Source organism: Capsicum annuum, chromosome 11 (genome assembly GCF_002878395.1).
Source record: "Capsicum annuum cultivar UCD-10X-F1 chromosome 11, UCD10Xv1.1, whole genome shotgun sequence".
NCBI classification, from domain to species: Eukaryota; Viridiplantae; Streptophyta; class Magnoliopsida; order Solanales; family Solanaceae; genus Capsicum; species Capsicum annuum.
Window position 1 is genome coordinate 189227695 of NC_061121.1, and position 25539 is coordinate 189253233.

General features: G+C 33.5%; 1 protein-coding gene across 1 annotated transcript; it reads left to right on the top strand.

Moving 5' to 3' along the window:
- Positions 1–24263: 24263 nt before the first annotated feature.
- Positions 24264–24632, top strand: LOC107846331. The gene has a single exon (XM_016690749.2). The coding sequence runs from the start codon at positions 24264–24266 to the stop codon at positions 24630–24632; it is 369 nt and encodes a 122-aa protein (XP_016546235.2).
- Positions 24633–25539: the final 907 nt, after the last annotated feature.

Here is a 25539-nt window from a genome sequence, read left to right on the forward strand (position 1 = left end):
AGACATCATAATTATATGTTAGAGTATTTTTTTCATAAGATATTTTGTTATGTATGTTCTTTGTTAGAGTTTATCAATTTATTTATTTTCTATTACGTTCACTTTTCTTCTTTATGAAATCTTATAGGTGATATTTAGCATATTCATCAAATTCTTCAATGGATAGATCTTGGATTGAAATGCCAAGAAACACACCAGAGTATTTGCTTGGTTTGAATCAGTTTCTAGATTTTGCATTTACCAATGGAGCTATAGGAGATAAAATAAAGTACCTATGTCCTATATGTGGTTTTAAAAAGTGGCAAACAAAAGAAGTGGTGCTTCACCATTTGATGAATAAGGATTTTCCTAAACATTATGTCGCTTGGGTTGTGCATGGGGAAATAGATGTTTTGCCTAATTCTAGAGACATAGAGGTCACTCAAGATGCACAACCTTTTGAAAATTCTATTGAATTATTGATTAATGAAGCATTCAAGGGTTTTAAGGCATGAGACTGTTGATGCAGGCCCGTCACAAGTAGCGGGGGGAGGAGAAACTTTACATGATTTGTCTGGTTCAAATAACAAATATTATTTTGAATTGCTTAAAGATGGAAGTGAAGATTTGTATGAAGGATCCAAGTATTCAAAGTTGGAATTTTTGTTAAAGCTTTATCACATAAAGTGTTTTTCTAGATTAAGTGATAAGGGAATGAATGCTGCTAGATCTACTCAGGGATGCATTTAAATTTGCAAAGATCCCTATATCTTTTTATGAGGCTAAGAAAACCATCGACAAGTTATGCCTTGATTATATCAAGATAGATTCTTTCCAAAATGATTGCATGTTGTACTGGGAAGATGATGTTAATGCAGAATCATGCAAGTATTGTCACACTTCTAGATGGAAGCCCGAGAAGGATATCAATCTTGATCATGCTCCTAGTACAAGTAAGAAACAAAAAAAGAAGCAAAAGAAGAAGCAAAAGAAGCCTACAAAAGTTTTGCGCTACTTTTCATTAAAACCAAGATTACAAAGATTGTTTATGTGCTCTAAAATTGCAGAGCATATGAGATGGCATGCAGAGGATGGTAACAAAGATGGGATCTTAAGGCACCCTCGAGATGGTGAAACATGGAAAAGGTTTGATACAAATTATCCTGAATTTACTTCTGATCCTCAAAATGTTTGATTATGACTAGCTAGTGATGGTTTCAATCCTTTTGGAACAATAAGTACTAACTATAGCATTTGGCCAGTGGTTTTCTTTCCATACAATATTCCTCCTTGGTTGTGTATGAAGCAATCAAATTTTATCCTCTCAATGATCATTCCAGGTCCACGTACAGTAGGGAATAACATATATGTATATTTACAACCACTTACTAAGGAGTTGAATAAGTTGTGGAGTGAAGGTGTGGATACTTTTGATTCATCAAATAATGAAATGTTCAAAATGTGAGCAACACTTATATGGACAGTTAGCGCTTTTCCTGGACTTGATATCTTATCTGGTTGGAACACGCATACTGGTCTTGCATGTCCTTCTTATAATTTTGATGCAGAGCCTTGTCGACTTCGTCATAGTAGAAAGTAGTGTTTTATTGGCCACCGTTGATTCTTGGTAAGAAATCATAAATTTAAATTGATAAGACGTTGTTTTGATGAAAATGTAGAAGAGAGCGCCCCTCCAAAGAAGTTATCTGGGTCAGAAATTTTGCAGCAGGTGAAGGAAATCAATGTCACATTTGGAAGACAATCAAAGTTGTAGAAAAGAAAAAGAAAAAAAAATGTCGGGAAAGATGCAACTCAACAATAGAAGAAGAAAAACATATTCTTTGATCTTCCATATTGGGAGTTTAATCCGTTTCCTCATAATTTAGATCCGTTGCATATTGAAAAGAATGTGTTTGATAATGTTATATATACTTTGTTAAATGATAAAGAAAAGTCAAAGAATCATGCTAAGGATCGAAGAGATCTACAAGATATGGGCATAAGACGTGATTTTTGGGTCGACGAGAATGATGAGTATAAATTTGGTGCATTTGCAATTCCAAAGAACAAGAAAGTGGCCTTTCTCAAGACTTTAAAGAATATCTCAGTGTCGGATGGCTATTCAAGTAATATATCTCATCGTATTGATTTAGATAAAAAAAATTTGGTTTAAAAATCCATGATTGTCTCATTCTTATGCAACAGTTATTACCCATAGCAATTCACAATGTGCTTCCAAGACAGGTTGTTGCAACTTTGGTTGAGTTTTCTTGCTTTTTCAAGCATCTTTGTTTGAAAAGTGTAAGTCTTGCAGACTTAAATGAGCTACAAAATCAAATTGTGGAAACTATTTGCCATTTAGAGATTTTGTTTCCTTCATCATTTTTTACTGTAATGATTCATCTAACTATTCATCTAGTTGATGAGGTAAAAAATGTGGCCCGGTACATTATCGCTGGATGTATTCTGTTGAAAGGTAAGATATTCGTTATTCAAAATTATTTTAGTTGATTTTGCAATAGTTTTTCAACGTAAATGCTTTGTCTTACACGGTAATATTTTTAGGTATAGATTGTTAGGCCATTTTAAGTCCCTTGTAGGGAACAAATCACAAGCAGAAGGTTCCATAGCTGAAGGTTACATAGTAGAAGAAGCTCTTACTCTTTATTCTCGTTATTTTAAGGAAATTGAGTCAAGGTTAAATCGACCTAAACATGTAAATGATGAACCAAGCTAAAATGAGGCTTCTGAAAAGTCAAGTATGTTCCTTCAACAAAGTAAGCATGTTGGAGGCTTTATAACAGAATCATTGACTTATTTGGAGAAAACACAAGCTCATCGATATGTGTAACTTAATTGTGCGGCCGTAAAGCCATTTATTGAGTAAGAAATCTACATTGATTTGATTTATAAGATAAGTTTTGAGCAATTATATTAAAATTACTAATTATACTGCCTTTATAGTGAATTTAGAGATTACATCAAAAGAAGTACAAGAGGCCAAAGAGTTTCAGCAACAAAAGTAGAGAAAAAGTTAGTAAAGAGTTCCCTGATTGATTTCCTAAGTGAGTGAGTGAATGATATTAATTTTTTTAATATAACTTTCTTATATCAATTTATAATTTCTGATATAAGTATTTTATATATTTAGATTATGAATCCGGATATAGCAAATACTATCTCTGATGAGATGAAGTTCTTAGCACAAGGTCCAGCCCGAGATGCAAGAAGATTCAACGCTTATAACATTAATGAATTCAAATTTCGAACTTTGTCTAGAGAACAAGGACTAAAAATTCAAAATAGTGGAGTTTTTCTTGTCTCTAACACTTCTTGTGTCGCATCTAGTGCAGATAGACATGCAACACAAGCAGACCTACCATATTATGGAAAGTTGGAAGATATTATTGAGCTTAATTATTATGGCCAATTTAGGGTTGTTCTTTTTAAATGCCAGTGGGCTGACACTACTCGGAACAGAGGGTTCAAAATAGATGCTTGGAAGTTTAATTGTGTTAACTTTTCCAAATTGAATCATACCGATGATCGTGGATGATGACCCATATATTGAAGCATCGCAAACAAATATGGTCTACTATGTTGATGATGAAAATGATAAAGAATGGAGTGTGGCTATACATCTAAAACCAAGAGACTTATTTGATATGGGAGAGGTTTATGAAGATAAAATATATGAGAATGAGCCATACCAACAACAGGAATTTAGACAATTTTTTGATGTTGATTACGGGAATGTCCAAATTGCAATAGAGGAGCATATGACTGAATAAATATATCATTATTTTTTAGTTTCCTTTGGTACTTTGTTTTTCTCACTTGATTAGTGATTTTTTTCCAAGACTTCCTATTTTTTCGGCTAAGAAAGTTATCTTTGTTCTTTATATAATTCTTGATACATTTGTGTGGTTTCTCCATTCTTAGTGTTTAATCATGAAAGAATCTTCTAGTATGTTATGTGGTTTCTTATCTCAGGGCAAAAAACTGGAGGATAGGAACTAATTGGGGTCTTGATTGTACTGTTCACAGAAACTTCTTTGGGATCCAAGTAATGGAGTGGTTTTTTCATTTTGATTAGGCAAATACATTTGTTTTGTTTCTCCATTCTTAGTGTTTAATCATGAAAGGATCTTCTGATATGTTATGTAGTTTCTTATCTCAGGGAAAAAAACTGGAGAACAGGAACTGAGTGAGGTCTTAATTGTATTGTTCACTGAAACTTCTTTGGGATCCAAGTAACGGAGTGGTTTTCAGAAAAAGAGTTTGTCTTTTTTGCTCAGTCGTATTCACATTTGGGTGAGTTAGCATCTCTCCTTTCATGGGTTATTATTTGTGATAGGAGTATTTGTTGTTGTAAACCTTCCTACATTCTTTCTCTTGATTATGTCTTTATTGAGTTTGTCTTGTTTGCCTAGTCTTATTTTCTTTTTTCAATTCCATATCTAACAACTGAAGAATTCAGAGAAAAAAATGAGAAAATTATATTACAATTCTATACCTTAAATCAGTCTCCTTAACAATAAACTTGTATGCTGCTTACACCTTCACTATATTACTTACTGCATTAATATTTAGTAGCATGTATAGATTCTACCTTCATGCACAAATAGTGCAATTACTTATTTTTTGAATTATTATCATTTTTGTCTAATGTTAAGTGCAATGACTTATATTCTTCACTGCAAACTGTGTTTGCAATTTCAATGTCTTCTATAGAGAGCTGTATCTAAGTAAGATACCACCATTCTCTGTCTACTGATTCGATGTCTCCAAGTATAACCTTGATTTTTCTCATTCAAGAACTTGTCGTTTCTATTTCTTCTGGTGCCGCAACATCCTATTGAATGCTAATAATGCAGTTGTTTGTGCCCTTTTGGAAGAATAACACTACAAAATCAGTTTCATGGCAAACGACCCGATTGGACTAGTTATTAAGCAGTGCAGTCGAGGTATTAATCAAAGTCTCTTTTGTATATCTCACTCAGATTCTCACTCATATCTGAGTAACTTGATAGCTTTTTCAGGTTGCATCCACCGTTTGTTTTGTATGAGATGTTAACTGTTATGCCTTTTCTTTTATTAATTTGTCTGGTGTTTAAAATAAGCAGAAATGTCCATTTAAGATTTTCTTAAACTGGCAGAATCAGTTATTATGTTGTTACGTACTTGCTTTAGTACTCAGTTCTAAGGTGTAGTGTTTAAAAGCATCTCAACATTAGATAAAGAGGCAAAAACTAATCTCATTTTCTTCAAAATTACTAGCTAAATGGAGAACCCCAGAGTTGATTCTCCAAGCTTCCCCTTGGTAAGAATTCATAGACTAAGAGTCTATTATTATCCTCCCAGCAATTCCAATCAATTTTACTAGATGTGGATGCCTTAGTTATCCCAGGAATGTCTTCCCACCCAAGTATGGGCTTAGAACTTCAGGAATCTCAACTCCACCCCCCTCTGTAGTTCTCAAGCATAAAACACAGTCCTCTCTGTCGCAGTTGTTAGTTCCTTTCTAGTTTTCTTGGAGTTAAAATTAACTAGTAGTAGTAATGTAAAGACATTCATTTTTGTAAAATGGTTTTGGTATGACAAGGCAAATAGGAAATTTGGAATCAGTGAGTACATTAACAGTTATAGATTCCCCTCAGATTTATAACTTTTCTTCGTTCTTTATGATTAATTTGCTTTAAAGGGAAATAAAACACAAGTTTATCAAATAGTACCAGATATAATTGTATCCAAAAGCTAAATATTATAACTGTTGCTTATAATTATTTGATTAATGTACTTTAGTAAAGTCTACTGTAGTTGTGTTATAGTGTTACTACTGTGAGGTGTAACTTCCCAGATGTCATTTTACTAAACACTACATTGTTTACTGTAGATATGCCAAGGTTCAAGCGGATGCAAAAAAAGAAAAAACTAGGTCCGTCGGTATCTACATCACAAGGTACTGAATCAGCACCTTCTTTTCTGGAAAAACCAAATTTGACTCCGCCAATTCAACATGCACCACAACTATCTCGACCACTTTATTTATCATCCCATCCACCTCCTATAGATCAGGACACTCCATATCCGGGTCCGACAGTTTTCCCTGAATCACAACTATCTCCAACAGATCACTTGACATCATATCCATCTCTGGTTGATCGGGACTCATCACAGCCATCTCCTATTGGTCGGGACTTATCACATCCATCTCCTGTTAGTTGGGACTCATCACAGCCATCTTCTGTTGATCGGGACTCATCATAGCCATTGCTTGTTGGTTGGAACTCATCACAACCATCGCTTGTTGGTCGAAACTCATCACAACCATCGCTTGTTGGTTAGAACTCATCACAGCCATCTCCTGTTGGTCGGGACTCATCACAACTATCTCCTGTTGGTCGAGACTCATCATATCCATATCCGATTGGTCCAGACTCATCACAACTATCTCGATCAGTTCACTCTACATCACATCTGGGTCTGAAAAATTAGGACTCATCACAATTATCTCTATCAGTTCATTCTACATCACATTCGACTCCATCAAATCAGGACTCATCACAACCAGCTCCAACAGATGAGGCTGCATCCCAAAAATATTCTAGACGTGAATCGAATACGCATTGGGTCATAGACACAATAGGTAAATACTTCAGACTATCAATACATATTTAACAGACCTTTCTAAGCTAATGTAATGTCTCTCATAGCTTCACCCAATCTCTTTTCTTATAACAGATTCAAGAAATAATGACAAAAAAATCAAAGTGAAAGCTAAGGAAATACTAACTTTAGTAGGTGAAGAACATATCGTGGTTAAGTTTAATATTTATGATGAACCATTTGGGGAAGCATGCAGCCTAATTTTGCGCTTTTGTGGAATATTAGCGTGTGATTGTTCTTTATTTCCAATCAACTTTGAGAAATGGTCGAGTTTACCTATAACATACTTCAACTGCATTTTTGAACATATTATAAAGGTATAAGCTCTAAATTCTGACGACTATACCACTGGTTAATTTTGTCTTTGAATTTTATATTTACATGTAGTAGAAAAGCTAACCAATATTTTCATTTTGAAGCCCAAATTCTTCTTTGACACAGCCAAATCAATTGCTCGACGACATATTTCTTATCTATTGGAAAAAAGTGGGTTGCAAATAAGATTAACATGTGGAATGAAGTTGATGATCCACTTAAAATTAAAGCTCAGATTATGGATAAGGTGCCGGATGGGATTCCACTGGATCAATGAATTTCTTTTATTGAATACAATTTTAAAGAATCAACAAAGTTATTTATGTAAATGAATTTATTTATAGTTGTATAATTATTTTTTTTCTACTTGAGGTTTAAATATATTTTTGTAAGAAAATGCATCAAATAAATCATGAAAATCAAAAGAAACAGACAATTCCACACACTGGTGGCTCCAAAGCCACTGCTATAAGAAGGGCTGAAATAGTGAGTGAATTAACCTCGAATGTAATTATTCCTAACTAGTAAATTATTTTGATTATATTTTTTAATTTATAGATGGCCGAGGCTAGACAATGGCCTGGACGAGCACAAACGTACATTGCTACTCATAAGAATCAAGATGGAGTATATGTTAATGAAGCAGCAAAAGAAATATGTGTGAGTTATACTTATGCGCCATAGACTCTTGTCGAGTAATCAACCATGGTATGCTTAATAAATTTCTATTTTTAATTTATTTTGACAATAAATTTTCTATATGCAGGAAAAAATTAAGTCAGCTTTGAGCCAAAGCGCCATAGATGAGTCTTAAGTTTTGCCAAATAATACCGTTGGTGAGGTTCTAGGGCCAGAACACTCTGGAAAGGTGAGATGCTTGAGATTAGGAGTTGTTCCTAGTAGATTTTTTAAACAAGATAGACCTCATTTTGGTGGTATAAGTTCTTCAAGTAGTGGAGGTTCTTGTTCGTTCCAATGTAGAGAAAAATTTGCTCAAATGATGAATTCTCACAATCAGATAATGAGTGCTTTGAAGACATATATGATAATGAAAGAAGGAATAATAACAGAATAATTTATGGGGCTCTTTGATTCTCCTTCAATGGTTTCTCCCACAACAGTAAGTAAAGTTCTCTTTACTTCTTTTTTTGAGGCCATTCCTAGTGTGTTAATATTAATTTTGCGACTATTTCATGCTCGTGAACTCTATTGTGTTCAAATCACTTGACTGATTTTCTGCTATGATTGTCATTACATTAAATAGAAGAGGTCAAAATTTTGGATAAAGCGTTCTTAGGCAGTGTCTCCCTCCTTTTTTGATATGTTTTTCTTATACTATTCTATTAACCTTATCTCCGCTTGCTGCATCATTGCATTCCATGTCGCTCTCTTCTTGTGTCTTGCACCCAAATGAGAAACCAAATAAGTAGTCAGAAGGGATCCGTTGTACACCTGAGAAAGTTTGCTAAAGTTTCAAAGTTTTTCACCTCTTTTAATGTTATGATCTCATAATTCTTAAGGTTTATCTCCAAACTGGCACTGTTTAAAATCATAACAATATTTCTTCAATTGTTGAACTGATCAACTTCACATCATATAGAAGAAGTGTATTATCCGCAAATAACAATGAGAGATTTTCTTACCATCTTTCTTTTTTCGGGATGAATCCCTTCAATAAATTTCAATTACCACTTCATTCATTATCATGATAGGAGAGCTCTTTCATTTGTTCTGTTGCATCCTTACCTTATCAGTTCTGGCATTGACTTCAACAACATGACTGCTCAGTTCTTCTCCATCCATAACCTTGATATGATCAGCAGAGATGTTAACTGCATTATCGTCATTTGGATCTGCTGTGTGTCATTTTTACCCTTAGATTAGGAAGAATTAGCTTCTAGTATAAAAGTCCTAGAGTTGTTTCTTAATCTGTTAAAGATATGATTTTTAGTTCAATTTCAATATTTTTGATGCCATAATTAGTTGAATTTCAGTACTCATTAGATGAAATTTTCTTCGTAAAAAATCTAATTTTTAGCAAATGTCTAATTTCTTGTTCAGTTTCAGTGTTTTCTTGATGTCTGAATTTATCTATCTTTTTGTTATATAGTTAAAAGGTTTGATTTTTAGTTCACTTTCAATAATTTGATATCATAATTAGTTGAATTTCAATGTTTTTTTAGAACTCATTTGATGAAATTTCTTGATTTAGTGTTTTTTAATGTCTGAATTTGTTAAAGACATGATTTTTAGTTTAGTTTTCAATGTTTTGATGTCTCCATTTGTAGTTGTTTTTCCATAATTAGTTGAATTTCAAGATTTTTGTTAGTACCCATTGGAAGAAATTTCTTGATTTTGTAGAACTGGGTGAATGGAGTTCAGTTTTAGTTCTTTTTGATGTCTGAATTTGTATGTTTTTTTCTTAGTTAAAGGTTTGTTTTTTTGTTCAGTTTCAACCCTTTGTTGGTGTCAACAGTTAAATGTTGATGTTTAGTTCAAGAGTAGCTAGAAAAGGAAATAGACGTTCTTCTTGAAACAAACAAAAGAAAAGTAAGACTAACAAATTGAAACGGGAGGAGTACTTTATTTTCCATGTTTAGTATACCAAGTTCACCACGAAGATTATTTGTTTTATAGTCTATAATGGTGTAAGAGATTTGTAAAATCATGACCAGAATTTAGACCATTTCTAGCAAAAAAAATGTCAGTTTTCCTTCTCCATATTCACTCATAGAATACTTGGTGTTTGATCATTCATAATGATGACCTAATCATGCATTGAAAGTAACTTCTACATGCTTTCCCTATTTTGGAAATTTATGCATATTGTCTATTATATTGCCTAACATGAGTTGAAGCTTCTAATTTCTGGATTGTCTATCTAGCTAGTAGAAAATAAAATCTTACATACAAAAGTATGTAAGATATCAAAAGGAATATACTTTGAAAGGATGATAAATAGAAAAGTTGGTTTATTAAGTAAGTACAATCCAAATTGTTGCATGCTATATCTCACTTCAAAATAAGTGTGGTCCTCTGCAGTCTCTGTGTGTACAAAATAAGTATGGTTGGTCCCTCCTTTATACAAATATAGTTGTTCTACTATCAATTATCTTATCGAGCTAATGAACTACAACATCATCATGCACCACAACTTTGACATCCCACTTGCTACAAATTTTTATCTTAATTAATTCAACTACAACAAAATCGCACTAACAACTTTTAATTTCTTCAAATAGGACAGTGACGCAATAGAAACTCTTACTACCATAAAAACTCTACTGGTAGTTGATAAGCTACTTACTTTTCACTAGTGAAAAAAAGTAAGTATAACTTGTTGTTAAAGCATGGTGCTCATATAACTTGTTGTTTATAATAAGGACTGAAAGTTTATCGATTGATTCTTATACTTTGCATTTTTATGTAACCAAGTGATGTGACTAGTGGACCGATTTCGCCCATGGATGTAAGGAGATCACCTGATGATAATGATCCTAATGACATTCTTTGATTTTGTTGCATTTGTCTTGGATTTTCTATGATGATGTAATTGTGTGGTTGGAGTGAATCTTAGAATATTGAAGGTTTTGTGTTTAAATTTGATTTTGTAGTTTGAAGATACTAGTTAATGTTGAAAATTTGGAGTTTGAAGATGTTAATGTTGAAAATTTAATTTTGAAGTTTAATGTTCAATTTAATTTAATTGATATGCTTGTCAATTACAGTGTTTAATTACTCAGTTGTATTAATGATATATGAATTGAACAAATATTGGATTGTATGTTATACCTAAATGAACAATTAAATTTGAGCAAAATTAGAATCTATAGCCTAGTATTGTATTACAATTTTTTTTGATTAATAAAAGGTCGCTTTTAATAAAAAATAAATAAAATTAGAATCTATAATTAGTTATTGAAAATTGATGGGCCCTACTAAATTTAAAAAAAAATAAAATTGCGGAGGTTTTAACCCTCTCGCAAGTTTTAAATAAAAACTTATTATAAAAAGAATTAAATTTAGAATAACGGGGATCAATAACCGCCGCAAATTAATTATGGGGATCGAAAAAAAACCGCCGTAAATTATTTGTGACGGCTTGTACTGGGGGTTTTGAGAACCGCCGAAATTACATTTTGACCCCCGCAATCCGTAAAATTAACCCCGCAATTTGACCCATTTTTTTGTAGTGTGTTTTCCAATAAAATGACTAAGATATGTTTAATTTTATGCAAGAAGTTATAAATTAAAATGGATAAATGGCAGATATGGAATTGAGAGGAAATTAGAGGCTTGTTTCGGAAAAGAGTGTTTTAAGAATTAGAAAAAGTTTTACGGATAATTTTTTTAAAAGATGTTGACCAAATAAAAAGTGTTTATAAGCCCCATCAAAATAGAAGTTGAGGATCATGAATTTTTGACTTTTAATTTATAAGTAGTTGGCTTATAAACACTTTGTATGTTCACCAAATGTTTAGATTAAGTCATTCAAATTTGATTTCGTGACATTGTAATTAATTTATAGTCCCCGAAGTATCAATATCAATTAAAAATGAGGTTTGTTCTTTTCTCTTCTCTTTATAATAGTGATGTTTGGATTAGCTCATATACACTTTAATTATTTTATTATACACATGTTATTTTCTATAAATACAAATACAACTACCTTGTGCACGAATAGGTCAAAAGAAATCATGTAAGAGGTTATAGAAGGCTAGGCAACCACTAGTATATACTAACCTACTTCATCTAGGAAGATTTTCTACAAGATTGGTGGTCAATATTATTCAAGACTTGAAAGAATGTAGTACTAACTGATTCTTTTGATGGTAAAGTGCAATCCAGCGATAACGTACCACTAACTAATTTTTTAATTAGCTTCATAGACAAAATTACTATTCAAGTGTTCATATCCTTAGAGTGGTTTGGATAATATTTATATATGAGCTTAATAGTTTTTAGAGGAACTCAAGGCAAGCGGAAATGAAACTACAACAATAATGATAATGTTCGGTATAATTCTGCAAGTGAGATGTGAAAAGAGTAGGATGTATGTGTACCTTATTCCTATTTTTGTGAAGTACAGAGGTTGTTTCCGATAGATTCCCGGCTTAAAAAATATTTTTCAAATAAGATCACAAGAAAAATAAAGTGACAACAAAATAGCAGAATACAAAGCAAATGAAATATCCAATAACAATACATATAGAAAAAGTAAGAGGCTACACGACTACTAAATAATACTCCCTCCGTTTCAAAAAGAATTGAAGGATAATTCGTTCTTAATTAATGAAAAGAATAAAAACTCTCATAACTCTCTCTAATAACTTTATGTGAACATCCGTAAGTCATAAGAGTTAATAGTATGTGGGGGTTACTACTTCATAAATGTACATCATTCAAATGACGATTAAATGTAACTTTGTGAATGAAAGACAATCAGAAGTCTTGAAAGTTACTACCCTTTATGACTTGTCATTAATTTAAGAGTAATGTTAATTTATGTACATTATTATGTACATTAACTCTGTTTGTCTTCATTCATTCTTTTGATGAATTAAACATAAATGATATACCTATTTAAGGAGTATCATTTGAGAACTAAAGATGCAAGAAGAAAATATAGGAAATAAATACTCTCCCCCCTTCATCAATTCTCTACCGTAATCTTGGCTTCTTATTCTTTGACAATTTTGGGCAAATGGTTTAGGCAACCTCCAAACTTTCAGCCACGAGTGCACGTGTTTGGAAGTAGTTGTGGAACCTTAGGGAGCGATCGGCTAGAAGAATTTGCACCGGAGTCGGGCTAAAATTGCTTTCAAGGCAGTGACTTGCCACGGCATAATGTTTGTGACAACTCTCTTACTATCATTAATTTTATGTTCATATCAATATTGTAGTATTTTTCCAATAATTTGAAAGCGATTTTCTTACATACAATATTGATAAATGACTATTTCTTTGAATAAAACTTTTTCTGGTTTGTTAAAAATTGAGCCATTGGACGAAAATAATTTTAAAAGTTGGTCACAAAAACTTTTTATTTTCTTAGAACAATTAGAAGTTGATTATGTTTTGTTTAATGATGGTTCTAATATTGATGGTTCTAATATCATTACTGGTTCTAATACTGTTGATGAATTTGGTAAAATGAAGATTAAAATGAATAACATAAATGCTAGAGGGCATTTATTGTGTCATATGACTAATACTTTATTTGATTTATTTTTTATTTACAAATCTGCTAAAAAAAAATATGGGATAGTTTGCAAAACTCAAAACAGTGGAGGACAAAATGATATCCAAATTTATCTTGCTGAGGGTGATGAAATGATTGCGGCAGTAGTAGTCGAGATGAACCTGGTGTCTAACAAGACTGCCTGGTGTTGGACACAGGGTTTCAAGGAATTTATGAGCCAACAAAAAGTTATTTCATGACTTTGAGGAATCCACCAATGGCATGGTAGACTAGGTCATGTTAATATTGCTTCTATTAAAAGACTTAGAAAAATGAAATTAATTCCTACAGTAAATATTGATGATATTTCTAAATGTCCTGTATGTGTAGAAGCAAAGCATGCTAAGAAACCTTTTAAATAGGTCACTAGTAGAAAGACAAAATTGCTTGAACTAGTACATTCAGACTTAGCAGATTTTAAGAACACCATTAGTAAAGGTGGAAAGAAGTATTACATTACTTTTGTTGATGACTTTTCTAGGTACACTAAGGTATACCTCCTTAAGTCTAAAGATGAGGCTGAAAGCATATTTTTAAAATTCAAAACAGAAGTATAAAATCAATTAGACAGAAAAATCAAGAGATTTAGACCTAATTATATGTGGGGGGGAAGCTGCCTTGTCTGCACGCTATATTCTACAGAGTTTCTCATACAAAGTTAGATAAGACCTCATATGAGTTATGAAAAGGATTTGTCCCTAACTTGAAATTTCTGAAAGTGTGGGGGTGTTTGGCTAAGGTTGATCTACCTAATTTTAAATAAGTAAATGTAGGTTCTAAGACCTTTGGTACCGTCTTTATTGGTTATGCTCAAAATAGTGTTGCATATAGATTTATGTCATTAAATGATTATTCTATTTGTGATCTAGAGATGTAGAAATTTTTGAGAATGTTTTTTCTTTGAAAAATGATGTGCCTAGTGATGTGCAAAATAATACTTTTGTATCTATGTCTGTTAACTCTTATATTATGCCTGTTTCTGATGATATTGCTAATGAGCATGAAAATGAATATAGAAGGAGTAAAAGTAGAATTGAGACTATTTTTGGTCCTGATTTTATCACTACCTTCCTAACTGAGGGTTTTGATATTGATACTTTAAATGAGGAATTAGTGTCTATCTACTTAATAGAAGAAGACACTAAAACTTCTGATGAAACAATGAGTTCAACAGATGCAATATTTTGAAAAGAGGCTATTAAAAGTAAATTAGACTCTATAGTCTCTAGTCACATGTGGGACTTTTATGATTTGCCTAAAGGTTGTAAACCTATAAGAAGTAAGTGGATATTTAAGAAGAAATTGAGGCCTGATGGTAGAATTGATAAATATAAGGCTAGACTTGTGATTAGGGGTTTTAATCAAAAGAAAAGTATTGATTATTTTGATACTTATTCTCCTGTGGCTAAAATATCAACCATTATAAATCTTATTGCTCTAGCTTCTATTCACAGTTTAGTGGTACACCAAATGGATGTCAAAACTATATTTTTAAATGATGATTTAGAGGAAGAGATCTATATGACTCAACCTGAGGTTTTTGTGGTCCCAGGACAAGAGAATAAAGTATGCAAATTGAGAAAGTCTTTATATGGACTTAAGCAGGCACCTAAGCAGTAGTATGAAAAATTTAATTTCATATTAATGGATAATTGCTTTGTTGTCAATTCATCTGATACCTGTGTTTATTCTAAAATAAAAGGATCGATTGTGTGATTATATGTTTATATGTGGATGACATGTTAATCTTTGGCCATAATGTGAACGTTGTAAATGAGACTAAGAAATTTTTATTTTCTAAATTTGAAATGAAAGACCTTGGATAAGGTGATGTGATTTTAGGGATAAGAATCAAAGAACTATTAATGGTTTCTCTTTGTGTCAGTCTCATTATATTGAAAAGATGTTGAAAAGGTTTGATTGTTTTGATGCAGTTTCAGTGAGAACTCCTTATAATTCTAGAATACACTTGAAAAAGAATAGAGATTCTAGTGTTTCTCAAACTGAATATGCTAAAATAATTAGGAGTGTAATGTTTCTTATGAACTATACTCGGCCTGATATAGCTTATGTTGTTAGAAGATTGAGTAGATATACTCATAGTCCCAGTAATGAACATTGGCATGCTCTTCATCGCTTGTTAAGGTACTTGAGAGGTACTATGGATTGGTGTTTGCATTTTAATAAATTTCTTACTATTTTAGAAGGTTTTTGTGATGCAAACTGGGTGACTGACAATGATGAAGTTAGCTCGACCAGTGGCTATGTGTTTACTTTGGGTGCAGGTGATATTTCGTGAAAGTCTTCAAAGCAGACTTGTATAGCACGTTCTACCATGAAATCTGAGTTCATTGCTCTCGAGTTAGCAGGCCAAGAAGCTAAGTGGCTGATAAATCTTTTGACAGATGTGCCTTTATGGGGAAGACAAATGTCACCAGTCTCTTTACATTGTGACTCACAGGCGGTAATTGGGATTGCTAAAAATAGTGTATACAATGGTAAAAAGAGACATATTCGCATCAGACATGATGCAGTGAAACAATTATTGAACCATGGTGTTATTTCCTTGGAATATGCAAAATCTAAAAGAAATTTGGCGGATCCTATAACTAAGGGTTTGACAAGGAAAATGGTCCTTGAATCGTCGAGGAGGATAGGGCTAAAGCCCATGGATTGAGGTAATATGGTGGATACCCATTTGTGGTCAAACGAAGCCATATAGGCCTTCAATAAACACTACATATCCTATCCCTATGGCGTGAGGTAGTGTATTATAAGGTTGAGCTTATTTTTGCTCTTAATGATCCATAGCCTTAAGGTGGTCTATGAGATAGACTTGATGGATCACCTACGTGAGTGTAAAAGGTTGGTCACTTTTTTATGAAAGACTTGGGTTATCTTTCTAGAGCGCTCAGAAGACCCAAGGTTTGTGTGCATGACCATAAACGCACTTTGTAGTATTGCGGAGGTTGCTTAAAATCAAGGATATGGTATGTGTTGTGGGGGTCTCAACTTATGTCCATTTAGTTCAAGAGTACTTCACTTTTTGGATATTTGTTGTTGCCTCATATCACTAAGTGTCAATTCAAATCGAAAGATATTAACACTTAAGTACATGTTCCTTTCTTTTGCCCAAAATTATTCTATTCTCTATCTTTGCATTAGTGGGGGATTGAAGGATAATTCGTTCTTAATTAATGTAAAGATTAAAAACTCTCATAACTCTCTCTAATAACTTTATGTGAACATCCGTAAGTCATAAGAGTTAATAGGATGTGGGAGTTACTACTTCATAAATGTACATCATTCAAATGACGATTAAACGTAACTTTGTGTATGAAAGACAATCAGAAGTCTTGAAAGTTACTACCCTTTATGACTTGCCATTAATTTAAGAGTAATGTTAATTTATGTGCATTAACTCTGTTTGTCTCCATTCATTCTTTTGATGAATGAAACGTAAATGATATACCTATTTAAGGAGTATCATTTGAGAACTAAAGATGCAAGAAGAAAATATAGGAAATAAATACTCTCCCCCCTTCATCAATTCTCTACCGTAATCTTGGCTTCTTATTCTTTGATAATTTTGGGCAATTGGTTTAGGAAACCTCCAAACTTCCAGCCACGAGTGCAGGTGTTTGGAAGTAGTTGTGGAACCTTGGGGAGTGACCGGCTAGAAGGATTTGCACCGGAGTCGGGCTGAAATCGCTTTCAAGGCAGTGGCTTACCACGACACAGTGTTTGTGACAACTCTCTTACTATCATTAATTTCATGTTCATATCAATATTGTAGCATTTTTTCCAACAAGAATGATCTACTTTCCTTTTTAGTCCGTTTAGAAAAGAATGACCCCTTTCCTTTTTGATAATATTTTAGTTTCAACACATGACATGTTTAGGACCACAAGATTAAAATGCATTTTGGTACATTTGACATAATATTAATTTAAGAGCACAAGATTCAAAAGTTTCTTTATTTTTTTAAACTTTGTGCCAAGTTAAAGTAGGTCATTCTTTTTTAAACAAAGGGAGTAATATTAATACGGAGAAGAGGAGCAGAGGAGGCTAGTCTCCTATCTTTCCCACGTTAAGTGAAACAATAATTGGCTACCTACTAGCCTTCTACCTTAATCCTCAACCTCTAGACCTTCCTATCTAGGGTCATCTTCATAGTAAGTTTAAGTTGTGTCATGTCTTCTGTCAAGTTTAAGTTGTGTCATATCTTCTGTCATCACCTCCCCTAATCTTTTTTGACTGACCTCTACCTCTCCTAACTTCAGTCACTATCAGCTTTCCTCACATAACTTCATTTCTAATCATCTTTATTGGTATGTCCACACATCTATTTTGTCAAAACTGAGTTGAATCAAAGTGAAAACTATATTAATAGAGTGAGAAAAAGTTGTGAACCAGAACGTTAAAGGAAAAAGTGAAGATCATTGAGAGATATTTTGTAGGGAATGAAAAAGTGCTCTTATTACACTACAAATGTATAATCTATACAAAATATCTGACAACTAATCATTGACAGTTGTCAATAGCTAACTAACCTACTAACACCAGCCACTAACTAACTGATTAGGTCATTAACTAACTGATTAAACTCCTAACTAACTATCTAAGCTGCACTTAATTGATTAGTCTAGCTGCTTGCATAAATATCTTTCATGATGATCTCCACCCCCTCCATCCCGGCCTCAAGTTGGAGGTGAATGATGCACCGACAACTTACCAAGAATAGAGTGATGCTTAACACCAGTAAGAACCTTATTAGTAAGAATGTTAGCTAATTGTTGAGTAGTGGCAATGTGATGCAGTTGAATGGGCCCATCATGAAGCTTGTCTCTAACAAAATGACAATCCATGCTTTGTCCTCTCATGAAAAATAGGGTTCTTTACAATATGAACTGCAACTTCACTATCCAAAAAATTAGAAATTAATTTGGAAGGATCAATAATCAATTGAGTAAGCAGCATGTCAACACAAACTAATTCACGTACAATCTTTATTAGTGACCTGTATTCAAATTCAGCTGATGAGAGGGAAATTATGGTCTGCTTCTTTAATTTTCAGCTGATAGGAGTGTCACCTAGGAACACTATCTAACCACTCATAGATCTTCTAGAATCAGGACATGAAACCAGTTAGATTCACAATTAGTTATGACAGTAGTCTGGCTTATTTGAAAAAAATAATCCCAAAGTAGGATCATTTTAGTAACTACTCCAATTTTGATGAATTATATAAAATGTGTGTTTCCGTGTGATTTGATCATTATATTCCTTTTCATGATTGTGTTGTGGTATTTTTGGAGTGTGAGGGTGATTGATATGGTTTTCGATGCATTTTAGGGTGATTTATGTGATATTGTGATTTTTGGTGGCTTGGAGAGACTTATAGTTGACTTCAGTCAACATCTTTTGATCTTTACATTGGATGGAAAAACAAATTACGCCAGAAGATCCGGAACGTTGATTTCAGGGTGGTAACATGGTTGATGTAGTTTTATGGTTTTTAAATTTCATTTCGATCATCGGTTCAAAAAGTTGTGATTTTGAGTTTCGAGGGTCAACTTTGTGACAATGTATTTTTTTGAAATTTTGATATTGACATTGAGTTTGAAGCGTTGAATTAGATAGGGTAGCATAGTTCGTTTGCATTCACGGGATTTTGAGTGAATCTCGAGGGCCCCGTAGAGACTTGAAACTTCACCAAGTCCCTAGTTAGTGCACCTGCGATTGCGAGGCTACTACCGCGATTGCAATTGGGCATGGAGGCTAAGTGCTCAGTCTCGACAACTGATCCACGATCGCAATAGCCGCTTCATCCAGGACCGCGATCGCGATGCCTGGGTATACAAATATCCATGTTCACTATTTTTTAGACTTGGAGCTTAGGGTTTCATAAATTTGAGCAACTTTCTCCACTTTTAATATTGGCTCCATAGCACCTATTTCAATTATTTTCTTCAATCTTTATCATCTATTTCTTATTTTAAACCCGAATTAAAATATAAAATTTGAGGATTTTGGCCTGTAAGACTTAAAAATTGTAGGGGAAAGGACACCCACTGGCCATTTTGAAAACAAATGGCCATCATATGGTAAGTTTTCCACATGGTGGCCAGTCGGCCAAAATAATACCCCGTAATAGCCATTGGGATATTTTGGCCTTTTTCTGCATATACAGTTTTTATACCAAACTGATACAATGCTTATACCCTATTGATACACTTTTTCAAAGGAGACAGAACCTATGCATGCATATACAATCTCTATACTAAATTTATACAACATTGTACCAAATTGATACAACGTTTAACGTCATTTAGTAGCCTTTAGGCTACTTTGTCACTTTCCTACATATACATTTTTTATACCAAATCGATACAATGTTATACCAAATTGATACACTTTTTCAAAAGTGACGAAACCTATGCATGCATACACAATCCCTATAATAAATATATACAACGGTTATACCACATTGATATACTTTTTTAAAAGATAGGGAACTTACACATACATATACAGTCCCTATATCAAATTGATACAACGTTTATACCATTTTGATACAGTTTTAGTAGTGAAATAAAAAAATAGAAAAGTTGAATTCGTTTTTTCATATGAAAATGGACAACATTTTTTCTAAATGAAACAATAAAAAAAAAATTTAAAAAATAGAGAAAGAGACGAAGCCTACATTGAAATGTCTAAAAGTAGGAATTACTTTAGTGGCTAATTATAGGTAATCAGTTTTGGGTGGCTATTATGGTGGAATTATTTTGGAATAAAGTGCTAGTTTTGTCCTTTCCCCAAAATTGTATTTCTCCAATTTAAACCTCGATTTCACAATTTTTTCACTTGGGTGAGTTTTTGATCTTATAATTATTTGTTTTCCCTCAATTTCATCTTCAAAATAACTTTAATTCTTAATTTTTAAATGGGTTTCGAGGATTTTTACTCGGTAAAATTTGAAAATAATTTTTCTCAATTTGGACCTCATTTTAACTTGTATTTATGTAGATTTTCAGCTGTAGACTTCTAAAAATATGGGGAACACATTTTTAAAATAAAGTTTTAATTTTTCCTTCTTCTTTGAAGACGTGTTTCGGGGATCCATTTTGACCCCGACTCGAAACTAGGCAATATGGGTATCGTTGGCTTTATTTTAATCTGTAGAATCTATATTTCCATATTTTAATTGATTTCGAATTTGTTCGTGAGGAATAATATTATGGATTGAAGGGTTGTGGACTATCTTTCGACTTTCGAGGTAGGTTGTGGCTTAACTTCTTTCAAACTGGACTGGGTGATTAATTTTGATGATAAAAAACATGTTAAGAATGTGGAAAATAATCAGTAAAAATGGCTTTCTTATTGTGTGTGTCTGTGTGGGGGCCTATACATGATGTATTTGGTAGTTTTGGGATATTATGTGCTATGCATGACTGTATAGGATCCTACATTATGTTGATAGCCTATATGCATAAAAATAATCTTATCATGTTTGATGAAAAACCTATTGTGGTACCAATTATGTATTGTGATGTGTTCATACTCTATTGGCATATGAATCGTGTTGGTTTTCATGGATGGTTGGAAATATTGAATGGAGATTTGGTTCACTTGGTTGGTATATTGGTTGGATATGAAAATACTCATTGTAAATGGTTGTGATCATTACATCTTCATATCATGTACATTCATGAAACATTGGTACCACCGTGGAAATACTGAAAATACTAAGAAACACTGACTTTTTCTGACAGAAAATGTGACATCTTATAAAAAAACCCTTCCCGAGGAATGTGCTAGAGAGGAGATATGGATATGGATTTTATATGGATTGACGAACCCTTTATGGGTCCTACGTTGGAAATCTTTAGCTCTGTAGGTATATACGAAGGCTGTGTGACAGTCTCGGAGGTTGTGTGACAATCTCGTGCATTACATCATCATCATCATTATCATTCTTATTATTTTTATTGCATCTAGTTTATTATGCTTGTGGTGTAATTGTATTTTTGCCTTGACTTATTACCTATCCATTTGTTATATCTTTTCTTACTGGTTCTTGATGTTCTTGTATATATTATCTCTTTGAGCTTTACTTGTATGTGGTATAATGTGTACTTGTGGTCCTTTCTGACATTTGTTGCATTATATGTGAGTATTATAGAATTGTTAGTGCAAGCGGTGTGGGCTATCGTTGTGGGACATTTTCTGATTACAGGTGACGTGTCTTAATGTGTATTTTGTATGCTTTATTATATACTTTTCCCAGTTAGCCTATGATACCTGCTGAGTACAAGTGGATCGTACTCACTTCTACTGTGGCCTTTCAGTGCAGATCCTGATTTGGGTACGCTTCACGTTGGTTGATTCGGGCGGTATTTGGAGTTTTATGAGGTATCAATGGAATTTATGCATTCAAAGTCTACAACTACCTCTTCTTATTAGACTATGTCTTTATTACTATTCCGAGACAGAGATATTCCTATGTATTGCATTTTCTTAAGTTATACTAGTAGTTCTTACACCGTGACACCAGATTTTAGGAGTTATGACATTATTGTTTATGTTTATTTCCTCTTTCATTATGTTGGTTATGGTTCGGCTTTATTCTAGGTGTCTTGCCTTGGGTTTTGAATATTAATTTCTCTTTTGTATTAGTTTGTGTGATGTGATTACTTGTCAAGGTTCACCGCGATAAGTGTTATCACGATCTTTGGATTTCTGAATCGTGACAATTTTTGAGGTATTTTAGTACATGCAATGCATCTCTATAGTGTGGCTCTTTAGGAGCTTGCATAAATTGGCTAATATGTTGCATAATATATGCAATGTCCAATCTTGTAGTAGTGAGAAAATTTAATTTTCCTACCAATTTTCTATATAAGTTGGATCCGGAAACAATTTTCCTTCTGCAACATAAAGTTCACCACAGGGTCCAGTAGGGATGTAACTGTGGTGTAGTTAATGCAATCAAAATCCTTGAGCAGGTCAGTGACAAATTTTCTTTAAATATTCAGAGCACCAGTGTTTGTATAAAGAATCTTTAATCCCAGAAAATCAAAGTCTTTCTAGGTCATTGATCTTGAACTGATAGTATAGGAACCTTTTCAACTCTTGACTTTCATTTAGATCAGTACCAGTAACAATTACATCAACATCCAAAACAATAAAAATTATAGACATGTCATCCTTTTTGCAAAATAGAGAATAATCACTAGCAAAATGGGTGGGTCCTCTTGAACAAAGAGACTCTCAGTCAATTTGTCATGTCATTGTCTACTAGCCTACTTTAGGCCATACAAGGACTTTCTTAATTTGTATACCAACCTCTCCTGATCTACTAGCAACCCTAGTGGAACCTCCATATAAATTTTTTACTTTAAATCTCCATGCAGAAATGCATTGTTCATATCTAATTGATGTAGTGCCCATTCTTTCTTTATGGCTAAACACAGTAAAGTTCTAATTGTTATCATAATTACTACTAGTGAGAAAGTCTCAATGTAATCAACACCTTATTATTGAGTAAAATCTTTAACTACAAGCCTTGCCTTCAACCTTTTAAAACTACCATTTATTTTGTATTTAACTTTGTAGACCCATCTACACCCTATAGCTTTTTTTTATAGCAGGATATTTAACTAAGCCCCAACTTTTATTTGCATACATTGCTACAAACTCTTGTGTCATGGCAGCTTGCTAAGAAGGGTTAAAAGTTGTCTCCTCATAAGTAAAAGGTTCACTATCAACTGATATATTTCTCATTATTTATTGACTATCTTGGGTGAGATATGTGAATGGGGTGTTGTTGGTTGTGAAAGAGTAGGCATGGGATGGTATAGAGAAATATAAAAGGGTAATATTAATATTGAAGTTGCGCCTGTGTGGAGAGTAGGCAATGAGTATTTGTATTGTTGTAGATAGGATGGTATGATGTGTGGTCTAGAAGACCCTCTTGGTGCGTTGGTTTGTATAGTGGTACTTGAAGGTCCTGCAACAACATGATCTGATGATTGTGATATTGGTGATTGTGGTGTGTGATTAGAAAGAGATATGGGATGTTATTGTTCTAAAAAAATAAGTTTATGTTGTAATGGAAATAACACTTCTTCTCTAGAGAATAAAGGCGCAAAATTAAAAACAATAGGACTGGTGACATTCCTTGAATCCATATGATTTGTATTAGTGGTATGTGTGCCGGTGTTGTTCTAAAAGTGAGACTCTACTGACCTTAAAATAGAAGTAAAAGTAAACTGAGCCGAAAACATATCAAAAGGAAAAATGTTTTCATAAGACAGAACATCTCTAGAAACTGTTGAAAGTTGCTTTAAGAATGCAACTGCTTTTTTTCTTTTTTCCCCAGCCCTTTTTTACGTACAAATCCTAGTTAAATTAGGAGTCCTATCTTTGGTAGTAAACTAATTAGTTATTTTAATTTTGGTAGAAATAAGTTGTTTCTTTGTCCTATTTTTGGTTGTAATAGCAACTATTTAAGTTGCTAAGTTGATGATCAATTATAGACAGTCTTTTAACAAGAAAATAATCTGTCTCTCTGCATTTCTCTTCTTCAAACTCCATCTCTATTTTAGCGGCTAGCCTTTGAATTAAATTTCTGTTATTTCCCTTTAACAATTTTAAACCAACAATTGGTATTAGAGCTTTAATCTTAAAGAACCTGTGAGTGTTTGTATCAATCTGATCCAGTGGATACCATAAAAGAGAAGCAAATTTTTCTTCAATGGCACCACCAACTTTCGATGAAGAAAGTTATCAAATATGGGCAGTTAGAATGCGAATATATCTGCAAGCTTTAGATATCTGGGAAACTTTTGAAGATAAATATGAGATAACTCCCTTGCCGGACAATCCAATGGTGGCACAGGTTAAAACTCACAAGGAGAGGAATACTAGGAAATCAAAAGCAATGGCATGTTTATTTACTGTCTTCACTCGTATCATGTCTCTGAAATCAGCGAAAGAGATATAGGATTATCTCAAGACTGAGTATGAAGGAGATGAAAGGATTCAAGGGATGAAAATGTTGAATCTATGTGAGTTTGAGCTGCAAAGGATAAAAGAAAGTGAAACCATAAAGGAGTACTCTGACAGACTTCTTAATTTAGCAAATCGCATCAGATTGTTGGATTCCACTTTCAATGATACAACGATCATTGAGAAAATCCTAGTAACGACACCTGAAAGATTTGAGGCTACCATAACAACCTTAGAAAATATTAAGGACTTGTCCAAGATCACACTTGTAGAGCTCTTAAGTTCTTTTCAATCACAAGAGCACCGGCATGTTATGAGACAAGAAGGAGCTGTCGAAGGTGCCTTATCGGACAAGCATCACGATGATGGATGTTCTAATAAGAAGAAAAAGAATAAAAAGTACCAACCAACTTAAGAAGAAGGTGCAGCGCATTACAACAAAAACAAAATAGTTGGTTTTAAAGGAAAATACCCTCCTTGTAAGCATTGCGACAAGCTCGGACATGAACCTTTCAAGTGTTCGGAGAGGCCTGATGCTAAGTGTACTAAGTGCAATCATCTTGGGCATGAAGCGATCATCTGCGAGAACAAAACTCAGCAGCAAGATGCAGAGGCTCGGGTTGTTGATGAACAGGAAGAAGATCAACTCTTTGTCACATCATGTTTTACAAGCAGTGTCTCAAGACCTATTTAAAATCAAAATAAGAGGCAAAAGTTTCTCATTAAATCCATTAGAAGAAGAGCGTGGATTTCACCAGTTGTGTGTGGAGCTACCTCTGCTAAAAAAAGACATTCCACCTGATAATGAAGGTTGGCTTTATCCTGGTTGCGATTGCAAAATTGACTGCAAAATTGACTGTGATTGCAAAATTGACTGCATTGACTTGCTTATTTCAAAGCTGCTGCTGCTGCGTTCGGGGAGAAGCTAGATGATATTTTTGGACTTCCATCGGATGACTCGAAGAATGGCCTACCTGACATACCTTGTCCAAATGAAGTTTCTGCTAAGCATTTAGGTGAAGAAATTTCTTCGCCTGAGCATGATTTGGAAGATAGAAAGCCCAATATGGTGTTGTTGTAAAATAATTCTGGTCTTGCTACTACTAGGGAAGGGGGATTGTGCCCTCTTAATAGATTCCAGAATATGACTCATTTGGAATCTGATTCTGAGTGTAAGCTTTACCTGGAAAGTAATATTTTAGTTCAGAGAAAACAGATGCCTGGAGCTGCTAATGCTGATAAATTATCAGAACTGGAACTTGAGAATGTTTGTGATGAGTAGTGTGAGAATGCTACTCAGTCAGCTGAGCTACCTTTGCTGA